At 34.4% G+C, this 21670-nt stretch overlaps 1 protein-coding gene and 2 long non-coding RNA genes across 23 annotated transcripts in view; 1 reads left to right on the top strand and 2 right to left on the bottom strand.

Moving 5' to 3' along the window:
- The window catches only part of LOC108001888 (uncharacterized), a 76839-nt gene that overhangs the window by 31615 nt on the left and 23554 nt on the right, over positions 1 to 21670 (bottom strand). For all 21 annotated transcript variants that reach the window (XM_062072949.1, XM_062072955.1, XM_062072962.1 and 18 more), the window contains one exon: positions 12220 to 12709. In XM_062072949.1, the coding sequence (XP_061928933.1) occupies positions 12220 to 12709 (490 nt within the window). The remainder of the gene's footprint in view (positions 1 to 12219; positions 12710 to 21670) is intronic.
- LOC133665831 (uncharacterized) lies at positions 509 to 12203 on the bottom strand. Its single transcript, XR_009829219.1, has 2 exons — positions 4991 to 12203; positions 509 to 4874 (listed from the first exon to the last, which is right to left on the bottom strand). It is a non-coding gene; the product is annotated as an uncharacterized LOC133665831 (long non-coding RNA).
- On the top strand, positions 12691 to 21188 carry LOC133665829 (uncharacterized). Its single transcript, XR_009829217.1, has 2 exons — positions 12691 to 12884; positions 12960 to 21188. It is a non-coding gene; the product is annotated as an uncharacterized LOC133665829 (long non-coding RNA).

The raw sequence follows: 21670 nt of genomic DNA, 5'->3' as shown, positions 1-21670 counted from the left end.
TTTTTTTCAAAATTTGAAAAATTTCAAAACCATATTACCATGTAGTATCTTTAGAAATTTGAAAAACCTAAATTTCCAAAACCGAATATTTCCTTCCGACAACTTTTAAAATCATGCATTTTTTTTTAAATTTAAAAAATTTCAAAAATTTCATATTACCATCTATCTTTAGAAATTTGAAAAACCTAAATTTCCAAAACCGAGTATTTTTTCAACAATTTCCAAAATTATGCATTTTTTTCAAAATTTGAAAAACCTAAATTTCCAAAACCGAGTACTTTTTTCTTTGAAAAAAACTTTCAAAATCATGTAAAATTTAAAAATTTTCAAAACCTTATTACCATGTTGTATCTTTAGAAATTTGAAAAACCTAAATTTCCAAAACCGAGTATTTTTTTCGACATTTTCCAAAATCATGCCTTTTTACAAAATTTTGAAAAACCTAAATTTCCAAAACCGAGTACTTTTTCTTTGAAAAAATTTTCAAAATCATGTATATTTCCAATACAACTTTCGAAATTTGAAAACTTCCAAAAACCATACATTTTTCCATCTTTTTCTCAATTTATTCATCCAACTTCGACTTGTATTTCTTTCACGAACAGCACGTTAGTCACAACCGTGAAAGAACTTTTCTCCAGATCCCTTTCACGTGGCAGGTGCATGCAGTCGCGTGTACGCACACGCGAGTGCAGGTGCAGGGATACGAATCAATCGGTGGCGAGACACGAAGGAAAAGTTACACATGATTTCGTGGCGGCTTTAAGCGAGACGAGATAAATGGCCGTTAGTTGGGTGTTTCGCAAACAAGCCGGAAATGCTGGCCTGGCTTTCGACCCGCAAGTTTCCGCCAACACCGTCTAAGGACCATACGTATTCATAGATTCGCGGCAAACTTTCATGCTAAACGAGCGAAAGTTGCATCGTCCTATTTTGTCCAAGATGGAAAAAGTACCATGATTTGAAAAAGATCGAAAAATAAAGCTTCTAATTTCTTTTTTTATTTACAAGATTAAATTATTTATTATTTATATAAGGTTTAAAATTAAAACTCGAATACACTTTATATATTTATATTTTACATTTTGTGAATTTTAATAAAACGTTGAAACGAATTTCTTTGAAAGAATATTTCTTTGAAAGTATTTTTAATCATAAAATAATTATCATAACGTTTAATATAACATTTGTTAAATTTTAGTAAAAGATTTTAGTAATCATTGAAAATTGCTAATTTCGTAAATACATCATTTTCGTATCACTTTACCCTCTTTAGTCGGCCACGTATCATAAATCTGAAGCTCATGGCAATTAATGGAGCCGTTAGTCGTGCAGACATCTGGGGCATCTTTGATCCCCTTGTGCATTTCCTCGAGGGAAGAAGGAGTGAGATCTCCAGAGGCGAACATTCGATCTTCCATAAATAAAGGTATTTTAGTAAGTTCGTAAATAGCAATTTAATCTTCAACTCGTACGATGATGCATCGATTATACGATTGTCACGCTATATTGTCCTTTATATACTTATGATTTATGAATTTAATTGAATATAATGATCGTCACAGTAACGCAATTGCACAGAAGGAACGAAAACATTAATCGTACGTTCTATCTTTGGAAAACTTTAGAAATGAATTATTGAACGCATACAAAGAAATGTATTGCGATCCAATAAACAGTTGAAACACGCAATTAAAGAGGCTGGAACAAGGCTGGCAGAAGAAAATGAAATTTCCGAGTAGAAATCCAACATTAAGTAAATGTTTTTATAAAACTCTTCGACATTCCTGACCAATTCCATGTTTAATGATCTCTATTTTACAAAAACAAGTAACCTAAGTAATTTACGAGAAGTAGAATGTAGAATTAACATACGAAATTATTTGCACAACAATTTTTTTTTTGCAGAGAAAACAAGAAATTTTTCAATAAAAAAGAAATTCATGCAATGTTATTATATTGTTATTTATGCAAGAAAAAAACGAAATTCTATTTTCATGTTCATTCCATTGATCGATCATTATCTTAATATAAAATCCGAAAAAGATAATGAGATTTTTAATTTCATAATTATTAATACTGATACACGGCGAAACAACTCTACGAATTATATTTTCACTTCGTTTTATTAATAGATCATTATTTTACCACAAAATTTGCCTACAATATCATTCTTCTCGTTCAAAAAGATCGAAAAAAACACGTCTCTAAATTATCCATAATTTAATCGCACTTACTTAACCAAAAAGATCTTACCTAACCTAATTTAACCAAAAAATACAATCTCGTTATGCAAAGCATGGGAAAATGTATGCAAGAAAAAACTTTACGAACCCTCTATCTTCACCTCGTTCCGTTGATCGATCGTTATCTCGTCGTAAATTTAAAATTCTGTCTAAAACACCGGCGATCTCTTTTTTTTTCGCTCAAAGAAATCGGTGTCAGTCGCCCGACGGTATACCACGGGCGAAAAAGCGTTTTTAACAAGCGGTGCCACTCGTGGTCGAGCACGAAACAAGCGACACTTTGCTTACCATGAAAATCAAGCAAGCGGCCGGAGGTTAATGGCGCGCGCATAACGCGAATATTTCCGTGACGACATTATCGGTCAAGCGCGCGTCATTCAAATAAGCCTAAGTAATAGTCACGCTTCGGTTCGATAATCGCCGCGACTTTATTTCAAAAGTGAGAGTTCATAATCTTGAGATTTCGTGAGAAGTATTTAGAAGAATTTAATGTGTTAATTCGTTTATATTTGATTATCGTGAAACGATCGTGCGAAAAGTGAGCGTTACAATCACGCGATATTTTCTTGTTTATTGATATATGGAACAGAGTATGTGGATAATTTTAATTAACCGAATTTTATATAATACACAAATATTTTTTTTTTTTCTATAATAATGATGAATTTGATATTGAATTTGAAATAATGAATATGAAATTTCAAAATTTAATAATTAAAAATATGTCAAATGTACATCGTAATATATTGAAGAGGATGTACATATACATCGAAAAGAATAAGTAGATACTTAAAATGATATGTCACGTAGATGAAATGATTTAACTGTAGAATATTAAATCGTTGCTGCCTCTATCGTATCTTTGTGACGTTCGTTTGTCATAAAGACAATAATGTTCCGAATATGGGACATGAAACGGTATTAAGCGAACGAGATACGATTCTCTTTTTTTTTTTTTTTTTTAATTCTACATAAAACTAGTTCAGTGACGCAAATAAGTGACATTTCTGCGTTCTGATATTTCAAGTGATCGCTGATCGAGGAAAAAAATTCTCTCAGTCGATATATTTAATTACGTTATTATTCGTAATTATTGAGAATTAATTTGACGATAAAAGAAATCTTAATTATTCTTTTTATACGACGCAACGAAAATAGATAAGACGAAAAGATTGAAAAAAACTTCCTACAAAAATTATTTGTAAAACACTTATGTTTTCTCTAAACTTTTTAAATCTTTACGTAAAAAATATATTTTCTGTATATTATGATTATCACTTTTCAGAAATCGAAATAAGCAATTCAATACAATCAAAAGAGATACAACTGCACAATCGACCTCTGCCACGCTAGAATTTCTAAAGTCTTTGTATTCAATCGATTTTGTTTCTGTACATTAATTAATATCTTCGACGATTCTCGTACGAAATGAAAAATAAAAAATTGATATCTACATCAATATTCATATATACGTTTGACATAGAAACTGAAATTAAAATTAATGTAATAATACATATATGTATCTGACTTATAATATATTAAATTTAATTACGATATATTTTCCTTCTATTTTCATCATTATCCACAAATCACGTCAATCGCAAATCGCATATTCATCGATATATTAAAATATGTAACATTTGACTTTCGAAACGTATAGTAAAGATTTACACTCGCACTTTTTAAAAATTATAAGCAATTTAAGAAAATAATAATATATTTATAATTAAAATAAAAATTAAAATTTCTTAAAAATTATTCGAGAAAAAAAAATTATTACAAAAGAAAAATCCAATTTATGTTTATCTAAAACTTTAGATGTCTCTACACGAGTGTGTGGCTACATAATTCGGGTACCGGAACCAGAACACATATGTGTGTATAGTATATGAAAGTCCAACACCGACTTCCCCCGAGTGCTTGTGTTCGTTCGATCAATACGGCATGCCTGAAGAACAGAGAGATCAGAGACGAGGAAAAGAGAGAGAGAAAGAAAGGGAGATAGAGGGAAGTATTGTTAAACCAGTGGATGCCAGCACTAGGACACGACACTTGAAATTGTCGATTTCGAATTCTCTGTGCCAACCACTGCCCCACCAACCGAGATCCACCGGCAAAAATATTCTCTACTTTCGAATGCAACGTCTGTCTGGTTGTAAATCGACCGTTTAGCCCTTTGAATTCGAAGATAAAACCGACAGATTGCCGCGATAAATGTCAATTTTTCGAATGTCCTAAAATAAAATTGCTCGAAATACGTTGTCAACTGTGAAGCGAATTATTATTTAATATTTTTCTCGCTTTAATATTTTTTTGAAATGCTTATCTGATTTAAATAATATTAATTAAAATTAGAATTGTAGAAAATAAAATATAACCAAACCTGATTTTATATATTAAATGAATCTAAATCACTACAAAAAGTCCCATTCTTCTTTCATGGATCAAACGAGATCGCTTCCCTAAGTGACATCAGCTGTTTTCTCCTATTTCACTCCCTCCAACCCTGCAGTTCGAGCCAACAAGAAAACGTATAAGGTTATTGACCCGAAGCCTTGCAGATCGAATTCCTAGCTTTTCTTTTTCTCAAGATTCCACTATCCGTTTCCTCGTCTCGATTTCAATACTCTGAGAAACAGAAAAGACATTGACAACGACAAAGATTGACGAAAATGATTAAAAAATAATCCTCTCATCAATTTAAAAATAATATCTAAACATTAAAAACGCGAATATAACCTTACATTTGTATACAGTTTATAATCACTCTTCGAACGTTACAAAATACAATCGTCTTCGCTACAATGATCAACAATAATTATTCAATAATAAAATTGCGACTTCGATCTCTTCGTCAACTCACTCACCGAGAGAACAACAACAATTTCAATTTCTTTATCGATAGATGAACTGTACGTTAAACACAAAATTATCGCCATGTTGCGATATATAGGCGATGGTACTGCCTCTAGAGTTCACTGACAAAAGTATCACTCTATACGTACCTATTTCAGTGTTCCTTTTTCGATTCAAGAGAGCTTACGTAATAGTATCGATGCGGTACGAAGGTAAGCAGGAAACGGAGGAGAACAAAAAGAAAAAGGAAGGTAACAAACGAGCAGCAAGGGGTAATGGCAAGGAGGTCGAAAAAGAGAAAGAAAAGAGGTTTGGCGACGAGCCAAAGTCTAGAGGGCGCCATCGAGGCGGCTTTCCCAGGAAGGAAAGAGAAGAAATATGGAACAGAAATTAATGCTCCCTCGAATCTGAATCCGTCTTCGTTGCGGATAAACGGAAATGAGCGAAACGGAAGTCGGAAAAGTTTTTTTCTTTCAACTAGTTAGCTACTTTTGCGCGTCAATGTTGCACATTATTAAACGTATGTACGAGAAAGAACAATTTCTTCTATTGTCTATTCATGAGAATTTCCAAGTGTGTCGCGTGCAGTGTAAACGAACAGTTCGGGCATTATGCGACTAACTGTGCATTGGATCGTTTCATGGGTTTGTGCGATGTACACGACACTTCAAACAGATATAAACTTCTTACTAAACGTCAAAGATTAAAGATTCTATCCAACTGAAATTGTTTATCTCGCAAGGAAACATTTTCGAGGTACCTTCAAAAGGACTGAAACGAAAAAGCGAGTTCGCTCGACGTAATTATAAGCATCGCTTAAAATACACACGGACCACCGAAGTGACTCAATGGATCCACGCTAGTGTAAAGCTTATGCTAGAATGATAATTTCTTCTCGCTCTGTTTATAGCGTTCACCGGCCATTATCGATCGATCGATTATTGCGTGATGAACTAAAAACGCTTCTCTTCCCTTCGATTCAATTATCTTTGAACAACATTTCTCCGCTGCTTTCGAAAATCTGACAGACACAATGCGCGATCAATTTTTCATCGAATGTTCCTGTCTCTCTCTTCTCTCTCTCTCTATTTTTTCCCCTCTCTTCTTTTCTCGTGACAAAATACAAACGAGAGAAAAAAAGAAGGGAGAACGGGTATAAAATCGCGATTACACACGCATCAAAGAACGTTGTATTCGAATGCAAAGCGAGAAGAGGGATCGAGGCGCTCTCTCTCTCTCTCTCTCTCTCTCTGTTCCAAGTGAAAAGTAACAAAAGGGACGAGAGAGAGAAAGAGAATAGACCGGTCTAATTATGCGAGATTCAAAGAGAATGGGCGCGATGGAACAAGCAAATTGAAATACCAAGTTCGAGTTCGGTAATTAGAACAAATACTCGACGTGGCGGTGGATGATGGACGTTAAAGGTTAGCGGTCGATTCGAGCAAGCGAGCGAGCGATGAAAAGTGCGACGGATTTCGAGAGGAAGAGCGAAAATTCATGACAGGTGAAAGTAAATGAGTAGTAGAGTCGTGAACGAGAATCCACTTCGGCAGATGAATTCGAAATGAAAGTGCTTCTTCCTTCAGTCACCTTCGTCAATTTCGTTGTCGTCTGCGACGAGTAATGTATCGTTTTGTATGTATGCATGTATCTAGAATATATTGCTTTTTCTTTTTCTTTCTTTCTTTCTTTCTTTCTTTTAAGAATTAATTTTCGACTATTGATATTGAATTATTTACCGTCGGAGAAATTTCAGTCGATAACACAGTTTGAAAGATATTATCCTCCAATATGTTCTTCGAGCAACAGATATCTAATATTAATCGCAAAGAAAGGATAATAAAACGATGCTCTATCGTTACACAACACACCATCGCGTGATATTTACCATAAATATCGGCCGAGATTATATTTAATCGCAGGATAAAATTAAATTTATATCCCTCCCATGTATTTCTGTCGCGTGCAACAAACGAAAGAGATAACAAAAAGGTATTTGAAAGTCGTGGCGTGTGAGACACATAACGTGGCGGTTTCAAAGGACAATAAATCCTCCTCGCTTGTCTCATCGTCAAGGAGACCGTCAAGAATCGAACGATCCGAGTTGGCTCGCTCTCACGATGCCAGTTTGTCATCCCACTGAACTGTCTCGTGAAGCGTAACCTTATAATTATCGATCTTTATTAAAGGTGTCTTTCATTCTCTCTTTACTCGTCTTTCAAATCAACGTGAAAAATTGCGACAAATTGAAAATCAACTGATAATCACGAGTCTTGTTAAATATAATGATAAATAAATGTTTTATCACGAATCATAAAAATTATGCCTGGAACAATGATAAATAAATATTTTATCATTGAAAATTTAAAGAAATTATAATCGTTGATAAAATATTTCCTCGAACAATAATAAATAAATATTTTATCAAGAGATATGACACAAAAAAAAATTAGCACGAAAAATGATGCCTAGACAAATAAATGTTTTATCAAGGATAAAAGGATTAGCACGAGTCTATAGAAAACTATAGAAATTTATTAATCGCGAAACGGGACATAGACGTCTCTACGCTCCGCACACGTATTTATCGGAATGCTCGTTTAACAAAATAGAGAATCGAATGGCCGCTCTTGTTAAATGCAGCAGACCTTAACGATGCCAGCGAGACGAGCGCAACGAGAGAGAGCGAGGTCGTCGCGGAGTAATTATATCGGGCTGTCCTCATCGTCCCTAGATCGATGCGTCTTTTTTACCAGAGTAACCGTAACAGACCGGCTGGCGAGATATATTAAAACCGAGAAATATTAATTTTCGAGAAGTTTTTTCCTCGAGAGATTAAGATAAGTTTTTAACTTACTCGATGAATTCGACTCGCTCTTTCTCACCATCGTGTCTCGGATATTATTATTATTATACGACTTAATATTATATTAATTATATTAATTGTTTGATGATCACTGTGACGCTAGATCATGTCTCACAGCGATCGATATCCAGTTTAGTCTACCTGTTAAAATAAACACAGTGAAGAACGATATCTTGTGTCGTACTTAGGTTAATTGTATTTTCAACGCTTCCCGAGAAGCGGTATCTTATTGCGCAATTTAATAGTGAGTTGTACCAAATAGAAACGAATAATTGAATATCTTACCAATTTTTCGTCTACACGTTATAGATATACGTGTTTCAAAATATATATTCGCGAATTACTCACGAAAATTAGTTACGAAGTAAAATAAATACAAAAGATATAATTTACAAATCGGATAAACGATACATTTAACAAGCAGATGGTTAATAATGGTTTAATTGCAAGAAAGATAATGTCGTTTATATCTCTTTATCGCGTGTCAAGCAAATTTTTAGTCCCCTATGGAAAAAGTTACATACGTTCGAAAACATTTATCCGTACAGAACATAACGAGCCTTTTCACGCGAATCGCGGATGGGGGAAAGGCGTGGAAAGGTGGCGAAGAATAGGACAAGCGGTATATTCGTAATGCTGATGTATGTTACGATATAACGTTGGCTGAAAGTCGGAGATAAATGTCGAGAGATTGTGAAAGTTTCCCTCTGTTCTCGACCGAGTCGATAAGAGAAATTGAAGTTTTTATTATCGTTCGATATCCATGTGAAATTCCGGATCGAATTGTAGAAGACTCGCGTGTAAAATACAAATGTCGCAACGTATCGCGATTATCTGGCGGCGAGTCTCCGAGGGCGAGTTTCAAGCAATTCAAAAGTTGGCGCGCTACCGCCGATAAATTATAAACGAGGGCTTTGCACACACACATACACAACGGTGACCTTGTTGCACTCGATGTCGTGTTTTATATATCGATCGAGGAATTATCTATGGAAAAGGGAAATATATTGGAAATTTTCAAATTTTTTTAAAGTTGTTTTAACGTTCTATTTTTATTTTTATTTTTTCTGGGAAATCGACTGTCCTCGATCGAAAAAAAGCTGATGTGAATCGAGAAATCGAAATTTTCAAAATTTCGAAGTTTCGAATATCTAGTGTCCTTAATTTTTTAATATTCCGAGAAATCGAATATTTTTAATCGAAGAAAAACGATGAAAAAGGGGAAATGGTGCAATGAGTTCGAGAAATCAAAATTTTGAAATTTTGTAAAAAAATTTTGAAATCGAAATCTTCAAAATTTTAAAATTGTGTCTTTAAGATTCTAAGAAATCGAATATTCTTAATCGAAGAAAAATGATTTATCCATCGGAGAAGGAAAGCTGCAATGAATTCGAAGCTCAAGAAATAAAAATTTCGAAATTTTGAATATAATTAAGAAATCGACTATCCAGTGTGATTATCCTAATTGAAATGACACAAATTATCCATAGAAAAGTGAAATATATTGAAAATCGCTCCATAATAACGAATAGAAAACTTTTTCGAAAAATTAAAAAAATTAAAAATTTTCGAATCTTTGATATCCTTAATTTTTATCCCCGAAGAAATTAATTTATCTCGATATTATTAAAAATCGTTTCGAATTTTACCTTTTGAAAAATCCTATCTGTCGAAACGAAAACGAATTTTGATTTTTCGAAATTCTTTCCACTTGTGTTTCAATATATTTGAATAATGGAAAAGGTTAGCAATTCTGCCTTCCATGAATCTTTTTCCATAAAATTTCAATGCTCAAATATGCGGAGGATACATATTTAACATTTATATAACCTTGATACAATTTGAATTTAATATTTCCAGTTCGCTAGAACGAATCGAACTTATCGTTTCGTATTAGGAATAAAATTCTTTTTTATATATATATATATATATATCATTTTATAAATATAACGAATGTTTACACGATCTCATATTTTACGACGTATCGATGAAACCTTCGATATACCAATTCTATAAAGAGCAATTAACTAGCAATTAACTCTTCGAGATAATAACTCTTTCTAATCAATTCTACGATAGCTGGTATCTATGATATGTACTTTCGTAATATCATTTTATTACAAACTTGTATCGTCGATATGAACAAAGTTGTAAAACTATTTCAATTTATCCTTCGGTTTAGAATTAAACGTCCAGATAATTCGATCTTTTATTACCGATTGTCGATACGAGATATATGACAGTGAAAAAAAAAAAAAAAAACATCAAAAAAAAAATAATCGCGCGATACTAATCGTTGAAACAAGAGAGACTTTCTGAAAGAATAATTCGAAAAATGGCAAAACCGTTGGAAAAGTGTACACTTTCGAAAGCACGTTCTTACTTTGAAACATGATATGTCATTACATAAAAAGAGCATTTGGTCGGCTCGAGGCAGCTCGAGGCGCAAAACTACTGTCACGTCTAAAAACAGAATAATAGTGGGAAAAAAATTAGGAAAAATACACGTTGTAAATTTTGTTTATTATTTAATCGTAAACTGTGTAATTCTTTCCCCTGTTTATCAATATAAATATCATCATCGTAAATCTATTAATTAAAGTGGAACACCTGGCATATTTACAATATTACACGGAAAAGTGGCGAAATTTTTGAGCTCGATTGGATTCACGCCGATCTGACCGATCCTGTCAATTAATATCGCCTCTCTGCATAAAATTCAATTTCCGTCGCGCGCGACCGCAAAGAGCCAAATTGCTTTCCTCGATTGGCCACACCTTTACGGATCCAACCGTACGAAAATGGAAATGTACCGGCCGAGAGATCGAAAATAGACTCGAAAAAAAAAATCATCGTAGAAGAAATCGGACGAAAAGATAAAAAAAACTGGAATTTAATTAAAAACATATTCTTGAAAAAAAAGATCATTGAAATAAAACTCGAATAACATTTAACTTATTATTAATTGTATTAATTTCGAACAATTAAATTTTACCAATATATATATATATAATATATATATATATATATAATTTAAATAAAAATTTAATCGAAATAAATTCTCTCGTTCGATTAGAGAGGCTTTTAATGTTTCGTGGAAAAAGATTCGAAGAATTTTGAAAGAACGTCTAGGTGAAATTTCAACAAGGAGCGGAGACAATGCGTTATTATTCGCATTATCAGTTTTTAAACATTCAAGGTTTCGAAACGTTCAATGTTAAACTGGCGCCGGGTATACGTAGGGGGGGAGCAGTTGTTTCTCGCTAGATATCGGGAATCGCATTGTCTCGGTTGTTTTGAACCGTCTCGATACGGAAATCGGCGGTGCTTCAGACCGACTTAATCGACGAAATGTCAAAGGTGAAGCCTGTACTATACTGTGTACTACTCGTCGCGCACTCTGATGCGCTTGAGCACGACGCGCTACAACAATATTTCGATAGACGTTAAAGAGAGGGAATTCGAAAATCAGTGGAGATTGAAGTATCAAAAATAAGCCCTTTGAAACGTAGCGTTTAATTAACACTCTTCGGTCGAAATAACCCGCGAAAAATAATACGTCGCAACGAATTGGTATATATACGTACACGTGTCACTTGGTATATATATATATATAAAACGAGAGACAAACGTTTAGAGAAATGATCGATGAAGGACATTTTATATCTGACCACGAAACCGCTTCTAAGTTTGTTTTACTTTTATATTTCTCACACAATTGTGCGAGAACGAATTATATATTTCCTCGGGAAGGAAATAAAAATATAGTTTAGTAAACTCGCGCGTTCTCAACGCAACCATTAGACTCTCTCTCTCTACCTCTATCTCTCTCCCTCTTCCCTCTAACGCTATCCAAGATCGACCTACATCCTATCCTACACACATCCGATTCTTCACCGCTCTCAATCGCCTCACGTGATATTAAAATACGAATCCCAACGAAACGAGCGTTTAGCTATCCACGTTCCCGGTTCTCCAAGCTTTCGAAGAGCTTCAAGAAGTGAAAAAAGAAGAAGAAAAAAAAATCAAGCAGAACCATACTTCGTAGATAGACGGAAGCCGTGCAAACGATCGTTTCCGTGTGACGTGTCGCGATCGAACGCTCGCAATCCGCGAGTCGAGAAAAGAAGAAAATGAATCGGGAAACGATCGAATCTCGGGAAAGAGAGATAAAAAAAAAAACTCGAGCAACATCTGTTCGGCTGGGGGCTGAAAAAAAGGTTAAGAGGGAGAAAGGGGTACGCTACTCACCTTGACGAAATGCAGGTTCTCCTTGTCAAGGAGGAACTCCATGGATTTGTGTGGCCGTTGGTTGATGGTGGAGGCGGCGTCTTTGTCGCGGGGGCTCCTGTGCGAAGCGGCGACAGGCGACTGGGGTACGTGGAGGGCGTGCTCGGGCCTGGGCCGCGGGGCGGTCGAGGTGTGATTCAGATTGAGCAGGCTCCTGGTCTTTTTGCCGGTGGAGGCGGCGTTCGGGGTCGTGGTCGACGGCACGACGGCCTCGTCGAGGTCGGTCTCGAGCAGGCCGACCGGGCGCTCCTGGGCGGCCTGCATCGTGCGGGCTTTCGCCATCTCGATGGCCGCCGGATTTCCAAGGTCCGTGGCCGCGCGTCGGCGCGACGAACACGCCGCCGCTGTCGCCGCCGACGCGCCCGTCGACGCTCTCGAGCCCAGCGCCCCGAAGCGGGGCGGTTGAGGCGGCAGGGGCGGCTTGCTGGACACTGGCGCCCTCCCGTTCGCGCTGCGGTAAACAAATAATCAGTTTACGTTTCGTTAATCGTTCCTTTATTTCTGAGTTCTGTTTCCTTCCCCCGAGTTTTCGAGTCTTTTCGAGTTGGGAAGAGAGGAGTTGGAGGAGACAGTTTTTTGGAATGGTGTTTGGAAGGTGATGATTGGTAAAGAGTTGAAGAAGAATGGTTAGTGGTAGTTGAGGTGAAAATTGATAGATGGTGCTCGATGAGAAATGATTGATAAAGATAGATCTGGATTAGGTATACGAAGATTTCGTTTCGAAGACGAAGAGGGATTGCATGAAGTTTTTAAGAAGTTGAGGAAAAATTATAATACAGGGTAAGAGTTGTGATAAAGATCGGTGGAGATAAGTTTGCATGGAAGGGGTTTGATTTAATTAGAAAGTTGTTGGATCGGTAACGATTTGAATTTGAAGAAGAATTATGCGAGTTTAATTTGTAATTTTCGTTTGGTTGAGTTAGATATCTTTGATATGGAAGTTAATGTTACATTGCAAAATAATTAAATTATTTTTTTCTAATTTGCGATAAGATTGCTATCTAGTCTGATAGAACATATCGTTATGTAATTGTTAAAATGGTTGTAATATTGCGACAACATTTTTTTGTAAAATTAATAAGAGAAATTATGGAACTAATGACAATACGAAAGTTTAAAAAGTTTAAATTCATGTTCTACCTATTTAAATATCATTATCTTAATTTGTTTCAAATTATGTATATTATATAAATTGTTCAAACGTTTTCCAATGACTTCGATCGGTTATAGTTATTTGCCGAAAGATAACGTAGAATTTCTTCGATTCGCAATTTAATGGAATCAGAGCTCGTATAACTTGAAATTATGGTTAACGTATTAATAAATGCAATTTCCGACGCGTGAAATCACTGAAAAAAGAGAAACTTCTCTTCCAGAAAAGAATGTGAAAACGGTTAATCTCAAACACAATTTTATTTGCCTTGGCAATTTAAATTCATTGATTTTTAACCTATATAATTTATCTTATCGAAATTACCAATCAATATGTAATTATATTCACAAGTGATATTTAAGACCGTTAAAAAATATTTAAGCTATAATTTAGATAAAATAACTATAAAGAAAAAATCTTGAATAATTTAAATATAACAACACAAAGTGATAATTTTAATTTTTCATATATTAACACGTTCACTTCGATTCAAATTTCCATTCCCTATCCAACAAATAACTTAACTTCGAAATAAACTTAATATCAATAAGATTTCTGCAAAAAACAAAAATAAAAAAAAAAAGAAAGTACCTGTACAAACCTATATATATCCAACATTCGGTTTAAATTCATCCATTCAAAGAGCAACTTTTAACTACTCGATGTATCAACGCGAATCTACGATCGATACTTTCTATTTTACAAAAATAAAGAAAACTCAAACCTACACAAATCCAAGATTCAACATTTTTCAATCTAAATCCACTTCGATGGATCCAAGGAGCACTTTTAATCACTCGACACAGATCCTCGAACGAGCGTCGCTAAATTGTCGATTTTCAAACTATCAAAAGACTTCGATGGCGAACGCCAGTCACGGTAGACCGATCTCGCGGCAACTTCCCAAAGAGAAACGGGCAAAACTAGCAGCGAATCGAGTCGAAACGCCTGCAGCATCGTCTACCGATGCTTTGGAAAACGAAACACGAGGATAATTGGCCCGAAAGCGCGTTTCGTTGAGCCGATATTACCACATGTATACGTGTTTACGTACACAATACTTTCCCGCCACTTCTAGCACATTCTTTGCTTTGAAGTTCACCGAGCTATGCGCACACGCGTTCCTTCGTTTCTCTCAAGAGCGCGCTGCGAATCCGTAGCAGCTTTCACGCGATTCGATCATCAATCACACGGCTCCCGTTACAAGGCGAAGAAAACGCGGAAGCTAGCTACGATTCTATCCAACCACTCGTCTCGACTGAACAATCATGGACCACTCTTGGAACAGTGTTTAAGAATGTTTTTGCCATTATGTATATTATTTTCTTACCATTATGAATCGAATACCGTTTCGTTGGATTTTCCGTGTGACCGTTTAATGGGAATTTATGGGAAATTGTTGGTGGTTATTCTGAACGTGTGAGAAGTTTGCATGGAGATTTTTGCGATATATACAAAGTGTTAATATATTCGTTATCGCCATTTAAAGAAGAAACACTTTGATTATATCGATTTTACGGTATAAAAAAATATGAGAATGAGCAAATCATTCTTTTTAATAATTTTCGTATTAATTATCTTCGTTTTGAATAGAACAAAATTTAAAAATTCATAATCAATGCTCATTGAAGAATGTTATACTCTTTGTATGTATAAAAATCGAAACAGTGGACTGCGTACATAAAAGACACAAAATATCCAAAATATAATAGGCATTAGTAGATGTTTGAGGAATAAAGAAAATCTTTATTCGATCTTTATCTTTTTTTTAATCATGTTCATAAAAGTATAATTTTACATAAAAATCCGCAATCCAGTTATAATTAAGGTTTGCGTTAGATAAACTAGGAAATAGAGTTATCTTATTCTTCCTGCGTTTCGCTTCGTTTAATGAAAACTTCAATTATTTATGACTTAATAAATATATCTCGCTCGACATTTTTATACTAATTTTTATATTAATTTTTATGTTTGTTATAACCTTTGTAAAATCGATTCTTCAAAAATATTATACGAATATATTAAACATATTTTAAAATGTTACAAACTTTAGTTATTTATTCACTAATTATAAATTTTAATCATTCAACTCATCGTTCGTTATTTATGAAAATTATTTTGTATTTCGTTCGATTAATTAATTAAAAAAGATAATTTTATACAAATTCTTGCCTAGATATGCGATCTCGTGCGCTGCTCGCTCTATACTGAACTTATTAATAATATTGACTCGAGATACGAGGAGCATATGTATGTAAACATTACGCGCAATAGAGGAGAGTATACGTAAACTCGACCGTAACTTCTTTGTTTTGTCGATATACTCGTCGCGTAAAAGTTTAATTTCCGCTCGTATATAAGCAACTATATTAATTCCCTTTAATTAATTATAATTTAAATCACGATGAGTATACGAAAGTGAAATCAGAGTTCATTTATTGATCTATTACGTTTATTCGATATTTATTTCCTAATTCGTTATTTGCTATTGGCTTGAATGTGAACATATAAGAGCGCTTATTCATCGAAGCCTATTTTATCGTATCATTAATCGCGGTGGGAAACGATAATGGAGAAAGATAAATCGCAGACTGAACTCTCTTTGATTCTACAAGTCGGAGATTATCAGATCGAGCATTTTTTCACCTCCGATCTACCCTTTTTCATAAAAAGAAATAAACGAAAGATAAGTATTACGTATCTTGCGTATCGTTTCTCGTTATTATCTCATTTTTCAAAAAGTTCACTTATCGCATTTTTCCACCTATTTTTGTATTTTTTTTGTACGATTTACTATCTCAAAAAATTCGACGAACAAAAAACATTTCATCGTATAAAAATTCAAATATTAATTGTGTAGCAATTTAAAAAAATAAAACGATCCTCAAAAGTTAAATTAATAACGTTAATAAAGAATATCAAAAATTTTTTAAATTACTTTCCTTTATTTTAATCGCTTTCTGTGGAAGAAAAATCAGCATAATTTCAACAGAAAACGAAACGATAAATTTGAAGAGTTCAAATTAACATTTAATTTTTAATTTGTTTCCCATTTTGTTTGACGAATCGTTTCGAAAGCATTCCAATGCAAATGGATCGAAGAAGGACGCGGTGCGTGCGCACGGAGAAAGACGATTCGACTTTTCCTTCGCAGACAGAAAAGGAACAAGGTGCAGAGGAACGATTGAGAGCAATTGAGGCGATCGTTCGATTTGGATCTGTCTGAGTTTAAGCACCCACTCCATTCTGCGCGACCAACCGCAGACGTTCGTTCCAATGCTTGAGTACGCACTTAAACGTCTGAATCTTCGTCTGCAAAAATACTACGATTCTTTCCAGGGAAAGTGACCTCCGTGATCTTAGGGACAAAGTGATCATAGGGGATCTTGGACAAACGTGTTTCTGTTACCCCTTCTTTGATTGATTCAACGATGTTTGAAATTAATCGTAATTCGTGTGTGTGCGTATCGTTCTCCAATAAATAATAATTGTTACACTTTTTTTCTTCTTCTAATATTAATTCTACTCACACGATAATCATTTAGTATTGCAAGCGAATTCAACTTAATATTTTAAATGGATAAAACGATAATTGAATATTGTAAATGAATTTAATATTTTAAATGGATAAAATAAATTTATTAAAAAAATCAGAAGAAAAGACGTATATACAGGTAAATGAAATTTTGTAATTCTCGAACGAACGTATGATAATTATTACACATACTTTTAATATTAATTCTACTCACACGCTAATTGAATATTGTAAGCGAATTTAATATTTTAAAATAAATTTATTAAAAAAATCAGAAGAAAAGACGTATATACAGGTAAATCTACGTGATGAAATTACTGAAATTTTGCGAATATATTACACATAATTTGATACACGAGTTAGTGAATCGAAGACGCAATCGCAGGAACATGAAATAAAAGAAACGACGCGAGCGTCATGTTGACGAGAAAGAATATCGGATTATGCGAACGGATAACACACATAAGACATCAGACTACGGTCGACGATGCAGCTTCGTTTCTGGTCGTGAGATCATATTTATAAATCGAGTCGCGGAACGATGATGGAGAATCTTTGAATATCTCTTCTCTAAAATTAGGAGGATGGTCTCGAAGGAACGGTTTCGAAATTCTCGCGGCCCATTTCGAGGCCTGGAAATATCACGGGATGAAAAAAACATCGACGAAATATTTTTCAACTTCTTACAGAGAAGAAGAGATTTCGAATAGCGAGAAAATTCGAAATTTTGGAAAATATTGCGGGGACGACGAAGAGGAAAACTTTTTGAAAGACAACAATTTCGAGTTCTGGATGAATATTGGGAAAATTTATATTCTCGTAACGAACGATTGGAAGAAGAAAGTATACGGTTCTTTGAGTGGAATTAATTTGAAAGGAGATAAAAATTTGCGTAAGAAATAGGTTATAATTAAATAGTAACTGTTATTCAATTCTATTGTTGTCATTGCGGCATGCAATTCTTGCATCTATTAATATTTTTATTGGAAAATTGCTAATATTAACTATTACTCATAACATTAACTATAAAGAACCTTTATTATTACTTGCAAAAATATATCTAGTAGATATATTATTACGATTGCATAATACATATAATAAAACAGGAATAATTTTGCAATTTCAACGATCATTCAATTTTCTCGTATCTTCTTAGAGTGGATAGAGAACACTTCTTACTCGTAAATTTTAATCAATAAAATTATATTTGAATTAGAAATAAAATTATTAATTTAATATTATTATTTACAGTAAATTTCTTTCAAACCGTTTACACCGTTCCCGATGACTCTATCTTATCTGCACTATTGTTTACATATAAATGATTAGAAAAATAAACTTACGAAACCAATGAACGCTCGCCATTTATAAACGAGCCACGGACGATTGGAAAGCACTCGTTCAACTCACATTTTTACCATACTTTCTTAACGATATCGTGGATATCGACGTCTAATAATACGAAAATATTCTGAATTTTAAAGAGAGAGAGAGAGAGAGAGAAACACTAATAAATTCCAGTCAGACACAAAATTATCCTATTCAATTATACTTGCAATGACTAACTATGGTAATGAAGAATCAAGTTTCGATATTAACATATATACGCAACGAGCAGAATAACACGGATAAATACGTAATTAAACGTGTTCCTCTCATTGTTTTATTATTCGCATTATGAATTTCCCTTTGCGTTTTTTTTTTTCTATCATCGCCACGAGGCCAACAATTTTTCAATCGTCATCATCATCGCCTTATACATCATCTTTCTCGAGAATATTTTCCCCCTTCGCGGGGAAATATCGTGTATCAACGCTGATCATCCTCTCAAATCGGATCGGCGGAGGGACAAGAAGCGAATTATATTTATGCCTTGCACAGCCGTGCCGCTAACTCGAGGTATGCGCTCGCGTCAACACACATATATCTAGTTAAATATACGCCTGTATAGATGTAGGTGTAACACATCGCGAACATAACCTTATTAATCTTATTTCATTCCACCGCCAAGTCCGGAAGTCGTTCGAGGTGGTCCGAGTCGTCGCTCGCCTGAATTCTTGCCCGAGTATTTTTGCTTTATATTTGTTGCCTATCCACGTAGAGAAAAAGCAAAGGGTCGATGTTTTCATCTATTTTTCTTTCTTTCTTTCCTTCCTTCCTTCCTTCCTTCCTTCCTTATCTTTCTTACTTCGTCATTCCCAGTTTTTTGCTCGATTAACGACAAAGGGATACTTTTACGCATGCGCGGGTCCACCAACGATGACAAAATCGTACAGGAGTTTGTAGATATATATTCGTTCGTTACGTATACGTGTTTATTACGATAAATTGTAGGAAAGGGAATCGGTAAGAGGGAATATTTTCTATTTATATTATTCAGAGAATTTGTGTGTGTGAAAATATATATTCTTTTTTATAAAAGTGAGGTAAGACATTGCCAAGAAAATGTGTCGTGTTTCGTACATATCGTGGAGATGACGCATGTTATTGAGCATTGTCGCTCGCAGACAATCACTGGCAACAAAAGTGAACGTGCAATTCGTGTTTCCATTTTTTCTTTTTGGAAAAAAAATTACGTTTTCCTATTCCCCGATGATTTTTGAATATATAAACCGATTAAATAATATTTATTTAAAATGATTTCAAAATTTATAATTCTCACCATCGTGGTGTACTTTTATGTTATTTTTTTATATTATTTTGTATTAAAGGCATCTCGTTCCTTCTGGTCGATGATTCGAAATTTTATTTTAGCTACTCAACGATAATATACGAGTATATGCACGTTCAAAGAAGAACACGATTTGGTTGAAAAAAAAAAGAAAATGATATAAAATCAAGAACGGAGGAGGCACAAAGGAGTGGATTCGGCGAAATTTCACGAATGTCCACAAAAACTAAGGCGGAGGGGGATTGATTACGCCTCTCGTTCTAAGAAGCTATGGTTCGAGGAGATAAGATCGGGAACATCACCCAGATGGGGTGAAGAATTCGTTTCCTAAAATGCTCGATTCAAAGTGTGTAGACCGCTTGTCCGATCGTCGAACTATCAAGGAAATGAATCATTAACCGAGCAAGGGTCGTGGCAGAGATTAAGATTAATTGCCGGAGATGTCAAATCGAATCCCGTGATGATCCATGAATATGAACGATGATCCATAATTATTATGGTATCACGAGGAAGAGGCATGGTTGAAACATGGTAGAAACATTTAGAATAATTATAGATTAGAAATAATATTTATCTCGAGATAAAAAAAAAAAGAAGAGGATTTTAGAAATTATTCGTGAAAAGAGATTCATAATTGTAGCGTTGTGAGAGAAGAAAAGATTTAAATAAAATTTAGAATAGTTGTAAATTTGGGATAATATTTATCTCGAGATAAAAAAGAAAAAGAAAAAGTATTTTAGAAAATACTTTATCTATCATTGCTTGAAATTATCTGAAATTATCTACAAATGATATATCGTTCCGTTGCAGAGATAGAAAAGAATGAACTAATTTTATTTTGCGAAAATTATTGTTGAAATTTCTGTGCTAAATAAATAACAAATAAAGTTCAAAATCCACATATATTTCCAAATATAAATATTTACGCAAAGTATTTTTAAATGCGATTAAAAAATAAAAAAAGGAATAATTTAACTCGAGAATTTTTTAAGATGTTTGGTATAGGCTTCAACTATTCCGTCTAACATCAATCGTCCTAGTTTCACAAAGCTAGAAGACTTGTTATGACTTCGTGACATTATGATATTATGCCCCTGTTCTGTCATCGGATGACAACAGACTTAACACCGCCTGCTTTCAAACGTAAATACGTTATTCGATTTGATCGAATGAGTCACGCGGTCTATCTCTCATCTTATCGCCAAGTCTATATATTTCTAAAAAAAATTTCGTAGACACCCCTTCGAACTTTCATAAATTCATTCTTTCAAAATATACATCCATTTACCTTCTTTGTGAACTTTCTATAATACTCTTTATCTATATGATGTTGATATATCCGTGAGACCTTTCGACAGTCCGTATCTCTAAGAGACCTAAATAAACACATATACAAAAATATCGCTTGAAATTTACTTATTAAGTTATTAAGCATAAATCGAAGTTTACAATTAATATTTATCTCTCGTTCGATTCAACAAATAAACTAACGATTAACTTTTATATCTTATTATAATCCATAAAACTAAAGATATTTTTACACGAATATATATATATATATGGAACAACAACTCTGTGTATTTTTAATTAATCAACAAAGCTTATTTTTTTTTCAACGATCATTAGACAAATGTCCTGTTCGAGAAACAATTTTATAATTGGCAACGCATTCCTAAACATCCGCCGTGTTCTCTGAAATACCTTCGAACGATCACGTTCCCACATGCCGATCGAGTTTCCACAGCGGGAAGCGGTTCGTTGGAAGAAGAGGGATACGATAAAGGTTAAACGACTCCGTTTGCCGTTATACACCGAATACAATTAGGTCAAATTACGTCAAAACGAGACGGAATGGGGCGAGAGTGAAATTCGATTAAGAGCGAGGTAGGGATCGCATAGGGGCCGATGATCGGAATGTAAGCGCGAACGAGAGTGAAATCCTATCGATCGAACGAATCGAGAAGCCTGATTAGAGTGAAATTAGATGCGACGCACCGCCGAGAAGATGGACGATAAACGACGAACGTAAATGGCACACGGAATTAACGTCTCG

The sequence above is a fragment of the Apis cerana genome, linkage group LG3 (assembly GCF_029169275.1).
Source record: "Apis cerana isolate GH-2021 linkage group LG3, AcerK_1.0, whole genome shotgun sequence".
Classification (NCBI taxonomy): domain Eukaryota; kingdom Metazoa; phylum Arthropoda; class Insecta; order Hymenoptera; family Apidae; genus Apis; species Apis cerana.
Note: the sequence above shows the minus strand (reverse complement) of the source record. Positions and strands in the feature narration are given on the sequence as shown.